The sequence below is a fragment of the Haemorhous mexicanus genome, chromosome 18, assembly GCF_027477595.1.
Source record: "Haemorhous mexicanus isolate bHaeMex1 chromosome 18, bHaeMex1.pri, whole genome shotgun sequence".
NCBI classification, from domain to species: domain Eukaryota; kingdom Metazoa; phylum Chordata; class Aves; order Passeriformes; family Fringillidae; genus Haemorhous; species Haemorhous mexicanus.
The window spans coordinates 10,109,395-10,121,866 of record NC_082358.1 but is presented as its reverse complement, the minus strand read 5'-3'; the positions used below and the strand labels follow the sequence as shown (position 1 = coordinate 10,121,866).

The following is a 12,472-nucleotide window of genomic DNA, read 5'->3' as shown; positions in this document are numbered from 1 at the left end:
AAGCACCTGGAAAAGATGAACTTCATAACCCCCAAGTGAATTTCAAAACCCAACAGATTTTCCTCTGTTCCTAGCTTTTAACACATCTGACAAGATCCTGTTCCATTTTTACCTGATTTCCTTCCACACTCTTCACATGTGGTGGTTCTGCATCTCCTGCCAGCCTACCCAGCCCAGCTGACCTCACAGTGCTGACTGCAGCTCCTTGAAAACTCCTCCCCTGCCATTACTTATCAACTTTACCTCAAGAGGCTTTTTGTTTTGCTCCCTTGTCTTCCCTAGGTAAATACTTTAAACAGTTGAGGGGGTTACAGAGTGAAATGCCACACAAGGAGTGCAGGGCTTTGCAGCCAGGTGCTTATTTAAAAATGGCCACACTTTCCTCACACTTGAGAAAAGCTCAGTATTTATAGGAACACTCAGAAGAGCTTTGGGATTTTGAGCCTGCAGGACAAGGCAAAGGTAAAAGACAAACTCAGGACTGGCTGAACAGCTGCAATCCTTCATGGATGAGTGCCAAGTGCTGGCTGCCCCTGAAGGCCTCTCAGGGCACTTTGATGCAGAATCAACAATTTCTTTTGACCACAAAACAAGGCAAGGGGTTGGAAGTTTTATTCTCAAGAATAGATTAAAAAAATTGAAGGCAGAGAATCTGTATTTCTACTGAGAGGGATAAATGCTGGATATCCACATGTCACCCACCTTTTACTAAAGCTTTTAGCACCTATCCATAAACTATTTCACACTGCTCATGCCAGGGTCCTACACAGTCCCAGGAGGAAAGCTGTGGCTCCCAGAACAGCAGCAGTCAGAGCTTGGGGTATTCACACTTCCCAACATGGAAAACCTCACATGGCAGCTCCTTTGTGTCAGTTCCCCGTAGAGTCAAAAGGAAAAACAGATTCAGAGCAGCCTATCCAAGCCCCTGCCCCAAATCACCCTCCAGAGAGAGGGCCTGTCTCCACAGCCAACACAGGAGCCAAGCCAGGCAGTCCTGCAGATGTAAAACAGACACTGAAAAGCATGTCCAGGGCCAAAGTCGAGTCACAGGGGCAGGAACCTGAATGCCAGCCAGAGAACCAGTGAACAGTCCCCAGCTGCCCTGCTCTGCACCTTACGTGGGGACCCTCCTTCCACCACAGACACCCCAAACCAGCCTGCAGAGCCCTTATTCCTGTCTGCTGCAGGAAGCACGTGCTGAGCAATGTGGACAATGAGGTGAGAGGACAGCTGCCAAGCTCCTGACAGAATCACCACAGCAGATGGCATGGGCTGGGCAGGAGATGGAGCAGGGCACAGAGATGGAGAGTGGCACTGGGGCAGCAGAGACAGTGGGGAAAACTCCATGAAGAGTTGGGAGTTTAGCCCTCTCCTGGGCTTCACCCTTCACACACAGCTCAGGAAGGCACCAAATCACAGCTTTTCTGCACAGCTTGCTCTTTTCCCCCCAAATTTGTGTGTTATGAGGCTGATGGATTTTCCCCAGCCAAAGCCAGGCCTCCAGGCTGGGCTCTTCTCCCTCTCACAAGGCACTTGCTGCTATGGCTGGGGAAAGAAGCAAACATCTTTCTCAAAAAACCCCAAAACAAACCCCCACAAACAAACAGAAAGAAACCTCCAGAACAACCAAGAAAGCTCCCAAGAGAATTCCTGTTTCTTTGCCTGGGGCTCCCCCCATTAGCACCGAACCAAAGCTGTTCCCAGGGCACCACAGGATCTCCTCCCAACCTCAGTCCCCAGGGCTTCCCTCTCCCAGCTCACAGATGGTGCCTTCCCAAACCTTCTGCCTCACTGATGCACACAGAGCCCTCTCTGCTCCTTACAGAGGCATCAGTGTGTGCTTGGCAAAGCAAGAAACAGGCTGCTTTCCTTCTAGAATCTCCCTTTTGTCAGCCTTCAGAGATTTGGCTCTGCCTTGACTTTGCTGCTGAACTTGTAAATTCAGCCTGAAAAAGCAGAACAGGTGTGGCTGGAGGTGGGCAGGTGGAGGAACAGGAGGTCCTACCCAGCACTCACTGCTTTTTGTCTACAATCAGACTCCAGCCAAAAAAAAAAAAAAAAAGAAGGAAAAATAAAATTTAAAAGTTCTGCCTCAGTGAAGAGCAGACTGGAAAACCAGAGCACATTTGGATTCTAAAAGCACCACAATGCCTCGAACTCATGAGCCATCCAGCCCACAGATGTAAAGTGAATACTGATGGCACACTGGGATCAGGGAATGTCTCTGTGCTCAGAGCCACCCTCCTGAACCAGCACCTGTCTGGAACACGGCCAGCACAGAGGGTCTCAACATGCAAAGCAGAGCTGTTCCTTTGCCCGTGTGTCCCTGGCTGGATGCCCTCGGGGGACACCTGTGTGATGGGGCACAATAAAAAGAGCACTCAAGAAAATCCCTTAATTGACCTCCCGTTGCTCAGAGCTTGCTGGGAGAGTACATAAACAACTCCAGGATGTCTCCTGTGGTTAGCCAGCTTTGTTTGTGAGAATGCAGTTGGAGAGAAGCGAGACCATGAACAGAACAGCACACAAAAATCAGGAGAAAGAGCCAGTTTTAAGAAGGTTTGGGGAACAGCTGTTTCCCAAAAGCTTTCTGCGATGCATTTGAAATCTAAGCACACTGAAATGCTCCCAGAAGTGGAATGTGGGTTGGGAGATGTTGGTCAGCCCCAGCAGTGAGCCAGCCCTGCTGCAGGGACAGGGATCTGTGTGTGCCTGGCCCCTGCTCATCCCTTGCCAGGGCCATCACTGCCTCCTTAACCTCCAGCCTGGGGGGAAACACGAGCCAGGAGCCACCCAAGCTCCTTGCAGGCCAGCCAGAAAATCACATCCCACTGTGAACTGCTGCAGCACCTGGCTGCCACCCGTTTGCCAGCAGGGTGTGAGGGAAGACGAGAGCACTGAAACTGCAGCACCTACAGTTCCCAGAGCCTGTTTTCCCCAGCGTGGCCCACGGGAAACTCACACCTACCTCCAACACCCACGGAGCCAGCTGTGTTCCTTTGCTAAAATAGCTTCCTGAAAGCTGTTCCGAAATTATTTTCTAAGGGACACTATCAGAGATGGTTTTATTTCTTGTTGTTAACAGCCTTCTGAACTGCCTCCCCCAAATTTCCTTAATTATCAGGCAAAACCACACTAGGACAGCTCTGGAATAAACTGAACTTCGTTTGGGAGCCACCAGAGCTTGACAGCAAAATCATTTTGAATCCTTTTAGATGGAAATATTTCTTATTAAAATAGGAAATATCATGTTCATCTTTCAGTCCTGCATCACCTTGAGACACAGAGAAACACTCCCAGTGTCTCTCAGCGGGCTTGTTGACAATGCCAGCATTTAAAGCCAAATCCAGGCTTCCAAGTTGTACATTTAGAAGGAGTTAAGGGACAGTTTTACATACACTTGCATTTATCCATCCTCCTGGTATTTTAATCAGGTACAAAGTCATCCCAAGATGCCTCCCAGAATCTCTGAAATACAAACAACCCCTGTTTGACTCACAAGGGCTGCTTCCATTTCAACAGGAGATTTAGACCACCACGACTCTGGATTCAGATCAAAGCAGTGCATAGACAAGAGAGAATATAAAGGAATGATAAAAAAAAATTAAAAATCACCATTCAAGAAGAATAATTCCAGAGGGAAAAGACAAAGGAATACATTGAAATACAGGACACCAGTTCCTCAAACCTCTCTGAACATTTTTTAAGCACATGAGGAAGAGTCAGTCAGCATGGCAGCTGGACAGACATATGCTCATATGTCTTAACAGCAGGATTTTAATAATTAACTCAGACTGAGGAGTTGCAGGAGGGATGTGTTTCACGCTCGAGTAGACAGGGAGAAGCTTAACATATTACTGCAAACCCAGCCTGGAAACTGCAGAGCTGGCTCCCAGCAATTCACCTCCCCAAATGGCCAGATGGACACAGGGAAAAGAGGGAGATGGGACAGGAGGAGGAACAGCAGCCTGGAGATTGGGCTGTGAGCCCCACCACGGAGCAGTGGCACAGCACTTGGAGCTGCAAGTGTGCTCAGGAGTATGGGCAGAGCAAGTCAGCAAGGCAAGGCTGCCAGAAGCTGCTCAGAGCACATCAGCACCTCCTGCCAGTGCTGAGAAGCAGCCCTGCAAATCCAGCACTCACTGGCAGAGCACTTCCAGGAAAGCTGGCATGGGCTGTGTGCTTGGGGAGGCCCTTCCAGCAGCCAGGGAAGTGCTTCCTCAGACACTTGTGCTGATCCACCTGTGTCTGGCCACCCAAGGAAGTTCTGCTGGGCCACGTTTCACACTTTTACTCCTGCTAAGAAAAGGTTCCAAGATAAAAAGCCCTGGCAGGATAGAAAGACAGAAATCAAGTCAGTTTAGCTCTTCCAAGGAGTAGAGAATAGATTCAGTGATCAGTAGAATTTTCCTTTCCAATAAAAAAATCAGTGTAACGACTGATTAGTAGCTGGTTAGTAATTAGTTGTAATTCCCCTGAGCAGGGCTGACCAGAACAGCATCCTCAGCAATTCCATGGCCAGGAGACATGGAAGGGACATGCTGGAATAACCTGGAGGATAAAGGAGCACTTCAAGAGATGTGAAAGACAGGAGGAAAGAAAGAGTGAGAAGCAGAGGAAAGATGCAGCAGAGAACACTTCCTTGGTAAGGGAAAGCCAACAGCCAAACTGCACCTACCAGCCCTTATTCTACTGATGACCTGGGATTTATAACAGAGATTGTGCCAACCCCTTTTCCAAATCACTCAGGGGCTGACATGGCACTGTGGGGTCCCTGGTTTCTGTTCATTAGATCAGCTAGGCACCCAAAGCAAGGGGGGCACAAGAACAACATCCCTGTTCTTGTGAGCAGCACACATCCCTGCTCCCATCCTGTATCCCTTCACCACTGTGAAATCAGACCTAGGCAGCAGAGCACAAAGAATTGTTTGCAATGAGTGCACATAACTGTTCCTCATCTTTTCAATTCCCTGGGCTTTTCTTAAACCTGTTAAATCAGAAACACTTGAGTCCCTTCTGTCCTTTCTCACCCCACCTGAGTTATCACCTGTCTCAGCTGCACTGGGCTGTCAGGCACCAAGTTAACAAACTCCATTCTCTGGAGTTCCCTGCCCTTTCTGCATTCTCTCACTGTAAATAAGCTGCTGACAGAGCCTGCCCTGGCAGGCTGCCCTTGTCAGAGCACAGCAGGGTCAGTGCAGGGCTGGCAGCAATGCCACTCTCCCACTCCCCCAGGCTCACCAGCAACCACACAGGAAACAGCACCCTGAAGACCTCCAGACCTCTCAGCCCCTTAAGGGTTGCACAACCCTGTCCAAGCACTCCCCAGTGTGCTCATGATTAGTCTAGTGGTTAATGAGTTAGTGTTTACCAGACCAGCCCTATCAGCCTCCCTCCACCAAAGCTCTTCTTCCAATATTTGCAGTTTCCCTGCCTGCTGCCAGGCTCATGATGAGCTTTGACTCCGACTTCTGGTCTGGACTTGAGGGCAGCCCCCTTCCCTTTAGAGGGCCCTGGGGGCACAGAGGGGTCCCTGCAGCCCTGCTGCCATCCACTCCCAGCTGGCACTGCCCTGCCCCTGCCCACACCTGTACAGCCAAGCCCAGATGTCCTTCTGGGGTCTGATCCCACGACTGACATCAGTCAAACACCTGCTGCCTTTGGATCAGGTTTGCAGAGATGCAGCAGGAGAGCCCAGCCTGTGAAGTGTCCTGAAGTGTCCTACAGAAACCTCAGCTCCTGCTTCAGGTGGATCTTTTGGTCTCTTGTGGAAGTGAGGGTTTGTTTTGCCACTACAAAGACCCAAATTACTTCAGTGAAAGTGGAGGAGGATGGAAAGCAGCATCATTAGTTTTCCTTACAAAACAGCTTTTTAAAGTGAGAATAACTCATTAAGAACAGAGGCAAGGCTGTCAGCTACTTTACAGCCAAACAAGCACAAATTCTCTCTTGGTTTTGCTGCTTGCCATTAAATGAACTAATTTCTCATTGCAGCCTGAGAGGGAAGTCCAATGAGTCAGTAACAACTCACACTGCAGCCCAACTCTATTAAAAATGTCCCCAGTCACAAGTGTCACCCTGTAGGCTAAATAAAGCCTCTCTGTGTGCTGGCTTGGCTAAAATGAGCCCCAGTACAGAGCAAGGTTACCAGGGGAAGCTCCTCTGTGGCACAAAAGGAGGAGTTTGTGGTGCTGTTTGAACTGCAGAACAGCAACCTGACATGTTGCAGTGCAGGTTGGGATTAGCAAACATGAGTATCCAGCTGGCTGGAAGCAAACACTGGCTCTGAGAAGCTCCCAGAGCAGTTTATCAAGCCAACATTTTCTCTGCAGAAGGGAGCATTTAAACAGTTACATAAAATTTTTTCTTTTTTTTAGTTGGTCACAGCCAACATCGAGATCATCTCAGGCTGAGATTTCAGACTATGAATAATCACTGTTTTGGGCAAGAACTCCCTCAAAGTTTATGGAGTTAATTGAGAGGGGGAATGAAGGTGAATTGAGACATTGGGAAGTCACATTTTCTTATCTGCAAAGGATTTGGGCTGCCACTCCTGACTTGCTGTAGGTCTGATAAAACAACAGGGCAATTCCAATTATGACTGCAACTCCAATGCATGACCTGGAATTAAGGCCAGATGTGGAGTGCTCTGAAATGAACCTGCATCCCACAATCTGAGTCTGCTGTCTACAGCAACACTCGTAATTCATTGCTCACAGCCCAGGCTTAATTTAGGGCCTGCCTCCCATTTTTATTATTTCTGACTCACCCCTCATTAGGCAGACAGCAACACTCAGCTAATCCAGTCTTCAAAGAGCTTTGCATATTAACTCACAACAGCCTGGCCAGCAGCCACGAGTAACTACCACTGTACTTAAAAAGGAAGAAATCCCAAGGAGATGAGCCAGATCCCTCTGGGGAGGGATGTTCTCTGTTCAGCAGACAGAGGAGCCTTTCCCCAAAGGCACAACAGGAAATATTTTGCTTGCTGTGGCAACAACCAGGTATTTATCCCTGCTGCTGAAATGCAGCAAGTCTTCACCAGGACTGGGAGGCACAGAAATATCAAGAGAGGGTCAGGTGTGGAGTTCCAGAAAAGTCCCATGGCTAGGAGATCTGGTGATCTCCTAGCCCTCCTCTGCATCACTGCTGGGAACTGGCCCTCAAACCCCCTCTCCCCTCAGGATGGCTCTGCTGCCAGGCCTGCTCTCACCTCTGGAAAGCAAATGCACTCCACCTGCTGTGAGGGCAGGGTTTATTCCAGCCACCACCTGCACCAACCCACCAACCAACCACTCCAGAAATCAGCAGTGGCTCCTCAGTTTCCCATGCAAGCAGCAGTATTGCCCATCCTTGACAGAGCAGCCCCCTCCACAGGCAGGAGGGCAGGAGCTGCTCCCAGGCAGCCCCAGCCCTGCCAGCCCCTCCTCCCCACTCAGCTGCACCCCTTTGCTGCACTCACCTTCGAGAGCCCTCCCACTTCTAAGTAAAAGCAGATGATGAAGATGTTCCAGGTGACCCAGACTGCAGTCCAGATGGCATACTGGGAAGGAATGGGGTTGGAGAGAGAGAAGCAATAAGCATTAGGAAGTCACTGGAATTAGCGTCTGTATACATATATATGTGTGCTCTGGCTGAGTCAGCACTGGAATCCTTTTTCTCTCCCTCTGTTTGGGTTCTATATTCAGATGTTCTCTTGCCTGAAAAGCCACACAGGGGCAGGAGTCTGGAGGGATGGAAGAGTTTCTGTGCTGCATTTGTCCAGCCCCTCGCCCTCCCTCTCTGCTGGGCAGCGTTTGGGCACAGAGAGAATGATCTGAAACCTGCCCAGCTTGGCACAAGCAGATTGCTGAGCACAGCCAGGCTCTCCTGCTAGAACAGCATGCAGGGCCTGGTCTCCCAGGGGCTTTGCTCTGCCCCCATCCCGTGGCACACCCCCCAGGGCAGAGGCTGTGTGCTGGGAGCCCCGGGTGTCACTCACTCACCACCACGATGTAGCGAGGCCGGTACTGGATGGTGCCGAAGAGCCCCAGGATGACGATGATGATGTGCAGGAAGTTGGCGAGGATTGGGGCCCACTGGTAGCCCAGGAAGTCAAACACTTGCCTCTCTAGTGCAGCGAGCTGGGAGGGAGAAGGACAAGGAGAGTCACAGTTGTGAACCCACAGTGTTTGTGCTCAAGGTTTTCAGGAGCTCCCTGAGCAAAGCCCTGCAGCAGCTGAAGATGGGACTCGGTTCCCAAAGCAATCTGCTGCTTCTGAACCAGGTCAGTAGGACACAAGGCTCGATCACACATCCCCCCTCCCCTCTGCTCCCATCCCAGCTCCTCTGATGGCTGAGCTCCAGCGCTGTGTGGTGTCACTGTCATATTTTCTGAAAAATCCCTTTGCCAGGATTTCTTCTCCTGGGAAGCTGAGAAGCCTCAGAGGAAAATGAAAACAATAATTATCTGATTGCTTCTCCCTGTTTTGCTGCTTTGGAATGTGGTCTGGAGAGTGTTTCTCCAACAGGTGGTTGTTTGATTGGTTTCATGTGAATTGCTTTTACTTAATGACCAATCACAGCCAGCTGTGTCAGGACTCTGGAAGCAGTCACGAGTTTTCATTATCATCCTTGTTAAGCCTTCTGTCTGTGTCCTTTCTCTATTCTTTAGTATAGTTTTAGCATAGCATTCTGTAATGTAATATAATACCATAAAATAATAAATTAGCCTTCTAAGAACATGGAGTCAGATTCTCAATTCCTCCTTCGTCCTGGGGACCCCAAAAATCCCACAGTGTGGGCATTCCTCTGTGGTGTGCACTGTGGGCTCGGGCAGAGGACAGAGGGGAGCAGAGGGATGGTAACATCTTAAATCCTGAACGTGAAATACCTCCACAAAGATGTCAGTGTAACTTTCTAGAGATCATTTGTTAGAGCCTTCAGCATCCCTCCATCATTCCTGACACCTCCTGTGCCTCTGCTCTCCAGCACACATCCATCAAAGTGAGGGAGAGGAGGAAACTCTCTCCTCCACCTTCACCCCTCAGAAAATGCTGCCACCAATAAGGAAATTCTGCCAACACATCAGTTTTCCAGGACAGGCTGTGCTCCTCTCCAGCACTAATAACATGGTTCAAGGCTAGTACTAGCTCTAGACATAAAACTCCATTACTGTTGGAGTGCTGGGGCTGATTTTCAAACCACATCTGCATAAAGATGTGTCTTTTACCTGTAGCCATCATCTGTGTATCAGACAACATCTGGCCCCCTGGCCCTGAGCCTCTGTGCAGCTGAAAGAGAACAATGCAATTGCTTGCTGGCCTTTGCATGCTCACAGCCTTTAAATGATATATCCATAGGAGAAATATAGTGAGTGTAGGGGGGAAACTGCCAATGCAGGTTTTTCTGCTGTGCTCAGCCTTGCATGGAGAGATCTTCTCTTTTTTTGCCTTTATTAACACAGTGCAAGCCCCTCCATGGACCTGTGTCTTCCCTGTCAGTACAAGATTTGAAAGTGTGTTTAATTATCACAGTAGGCCACTGGGATTGCATTATGACATTTCATATTTATTTTTGGCTAAATAAATAATTACAATTTACTATCGACAGTCAATATTAATTCAACTCCTAATCAGGCATTAACCATGGGTAATCCTGGTCTGCTGTGTGTAATCAGCTGTGTGACACCTTTTCCTGGCTGGGATCTAAGCAGCAGTGCTTCTGTGATGGCTTAAAGCCTTGAAGGATGTGAGTGGCTGCAGGCTCCTCTCAGGTCCCAGGATGAGAGAAGCCACATCTATTAAATGGTCATTATTCCTCCTTCTTCCTGGCTCAGTGGGGAAATTGCCTTCACACCTCTCTTGGGCTAGGAAGGTATTGCAATTCCCAACACTGCTTTGAAAGTTCAATAAAAATCTGTATTTCAAAGGAATCTGTGCTTAAGGGCAATCAGTCAGGGAGGGGGTAGGCAGCTTTCCCTCTACAATATCTTATTCCCAAATAAAGAAGGACAGAGGGTGGGGAAGGAATGGAGCCAGTCATCAAATCTCTTTCTTCTGCCAAATAATCTTCCCTTAGAAGCAACACCCTCTGATCCCTCTGAAGCACCTGGAAGATGCTGTGGCCACAGAGGGGGCTGTGGGGCGAGTGCTGCCCCCCCAGCACTGCAGGGTTGTCACACCAGCCAGAGGTTAAACACTTAATCCTTCAGGAGGGATTAACGCACATACCTTAAGGACATTGGGGTATTTGGGATCCTGACTGGCTGGCAATGGGCCCCTGGACTGTGCCTGCCTCATCCAATCAGGCATTTAATTGGCTTTGTGTGCTGCAGGAGTGGGAGAGCCTCACCTGGTCTGGGGACACAATGGGGTGTTCACTGAGCTACCTGCCCAGCCTCCCCTCCTGCCTGCAGGCTCTGGAAATCAGGATGAGCACGGATCCTCCTACCCAGCCTTCTGCCAGGAGCTCCCCACTCCAGCATCAGGGCAAGCCACGTCTGGAGGAGTGTTTTCTTCTCCATTCTGCTCCACCAGTATTTGTCACCAGGGCTGTATAAATTCATCCTGCCACAGCCTCGTGATGTTTCCTGGTTTGTTTCAACCAGGAAGAGATTTGGCTGGAAGTGACAGACAAAGACCACCCTGGAGATGGAACTGCCAATCTACACAACTTCAGATTTGGGCACAGCTCTTTGAGAAGTCCCTGGATTTTTCCCCATAACCCTGAAAATTATCTTCACACCATACTTCCTTCTCCCTCACCTCCCTTGTCTCCAGGCTCTTTCCATCCTCCTTTACTTTCTTGTGCCACCTTCCCAGCATTATTAAACTGGTTTTGTGTACCTGGGAGCTGCAGGCAAGACTCAGCTGCTCCAGAGATGGGCTGTGCCCATCTGCTGGCTCGGGGAAGGAAAGGGGATGTGGGATGTGTGAGCTCACACAAGCTGTTTCCTCAGCTATAAAAAAAAAAAAAAAATCTGATTTTCTGTAAAACATGTTGGTGACAAGCAAATGCTACTGATGAAACTCCAACACTTTGTTAGTGACAGGCAGGGAGTGAGTCTGTGCTGCAATCCAGCCATTGGAAATGCAGCCTGAAGTTATCCTGGGCTTCCCTCTGTTCCCTCAGGAACTTACCATAATGGAGGAAATATTTGCTGAAAACAAATTGATAAACAGCCACTTCACTCATTACACTGCAGGTCTGTGTGCACAGCTTACCCCCAAAATGCTGCTGAGATTTGCAGGCAAACAGGGCTGATGCTGGGGCTAAGCTGGCCTTGATTTGGGGGTGGCATGTGAAGAATGTCACAGTGTCCTTCAGCCCTGGTCCCTCCAGCCCTGCTCAGAGATGGCAGGGTCAGGCTTTGCCCTGATCTATCTGTCCCCTCGTACTGAGCCTCTCTGGGTGCCTCTTGCTGAGCAGGGAAATGCCATCTTTCTCTTGTGCTGCCAGCAATATCCTCTCACTGTGGTGTTCCTACAATGATTCTCAGTGCCCTATTGAGAAAGCCTACTATATTCCAGAGATACTGGTTGTAAAGAGAAATGTCACAGATTGTGGCACAGGTCTCAACCCACTCAAAGCTGACAGGACCTCTCCATCAGGGAGGACAAATTTTTCTTCTTTATGACTGTTCTTATTAAAACCAGGATTCCTTCTGCTCCTTTTGCTTCTCTAACCCATAGTATACTTTTACCTTTCATTCTTTAAATTAAATGATTTATTGCAGCACTAAAATCAGAACAGTTGTGGCAGAACTTTCTCTCCTGAAATAAACCCCATTTCTGCTGATCTGAGTGAAACTGGAGTAGCAAATAACCACGTGAAGCAATTGTTAGCCAGGCAAACAACACAAGCCAAAGCTCTCTCTTGGGCCATCATTCATTTATACAGCTGGGGAAGAACTGAAAGGCAGAGGGATGTTCTGCAGCTCATGGAGCCCATCCCACAGCCCACACACAGGGAGCACAGAGAGCTCTGGACATGCTCAGGGCCATCACACCACAAAACTTCTCCTGAGAGGGAAGCTGTACCTGAGCTGGAGGGGTGCCCACAGGAAAACAGCAAAAAAATCCTAGAAAACATCTCAAAACCTAGGACAGTTTCTTTTTAGGGGTTCAAACCATTCCAGTTGCTTTTCCAATGGCTCTGGCAGGACAATGTCACTGGCAAGTGTCACTGCCAGCAGGACACTCCGAGCTGGTTCAGCATGGCCTGGGGGTGCTTGTTTAAATTCTCAAATCTTTTCTATCCCCTCAACTTTGTCTTCTGTTGCTCCTCTCCTGCTGATAAGCTGGAGAGTCCAACCTGCTCCCCTGTGCCCCCATACTGCTGAGGAGGAAGGGATGCAGCTGAAGAGTCAGGCACCTGTAATTCCTTAACTCCCTGTCCTTTATAGCCTACTATCAAAGCCATGCTATCAGCTAGATTTGCTCTTCTTAATTTATTAAGCTTTTAAAGCCTTTAATCTTATTTGGTTTGTATC

General features: G+C 49.0%; 1 protein-coding gene across 2 annotated transcripts in view; it reads right to left on the bottom strand.

Moving 5' to 3' along the window:
• NKAIN4 (sodium/potassium transporting ATPase interacting 4) overlaps positions 1 to 12,472 on the bottom strand; it is a 50,244-nt gene that overhangs the window by 17,450 nt on the left and 20,322 nt on the right. For both annotated transcript variants that reach the window (XM_059862733.1, XM_059862732.1), the window contains exons 2-3: positions 7,986 to 8,123; positions 7,463 to 7,543 (exon numbers count right to left, since the gene is read on the bottom strand). In XM_059862733.1, the coding sequence (XP_059718716.1) occupies positions 7,463 to 7,543; positions 7,986 to 8,123 (219 nt within the window). The remainder of the gene's footprint in view (positions 1 to 7,462; positions 7,544 to 7,985; positions 8,124 to 12,472) is intronic.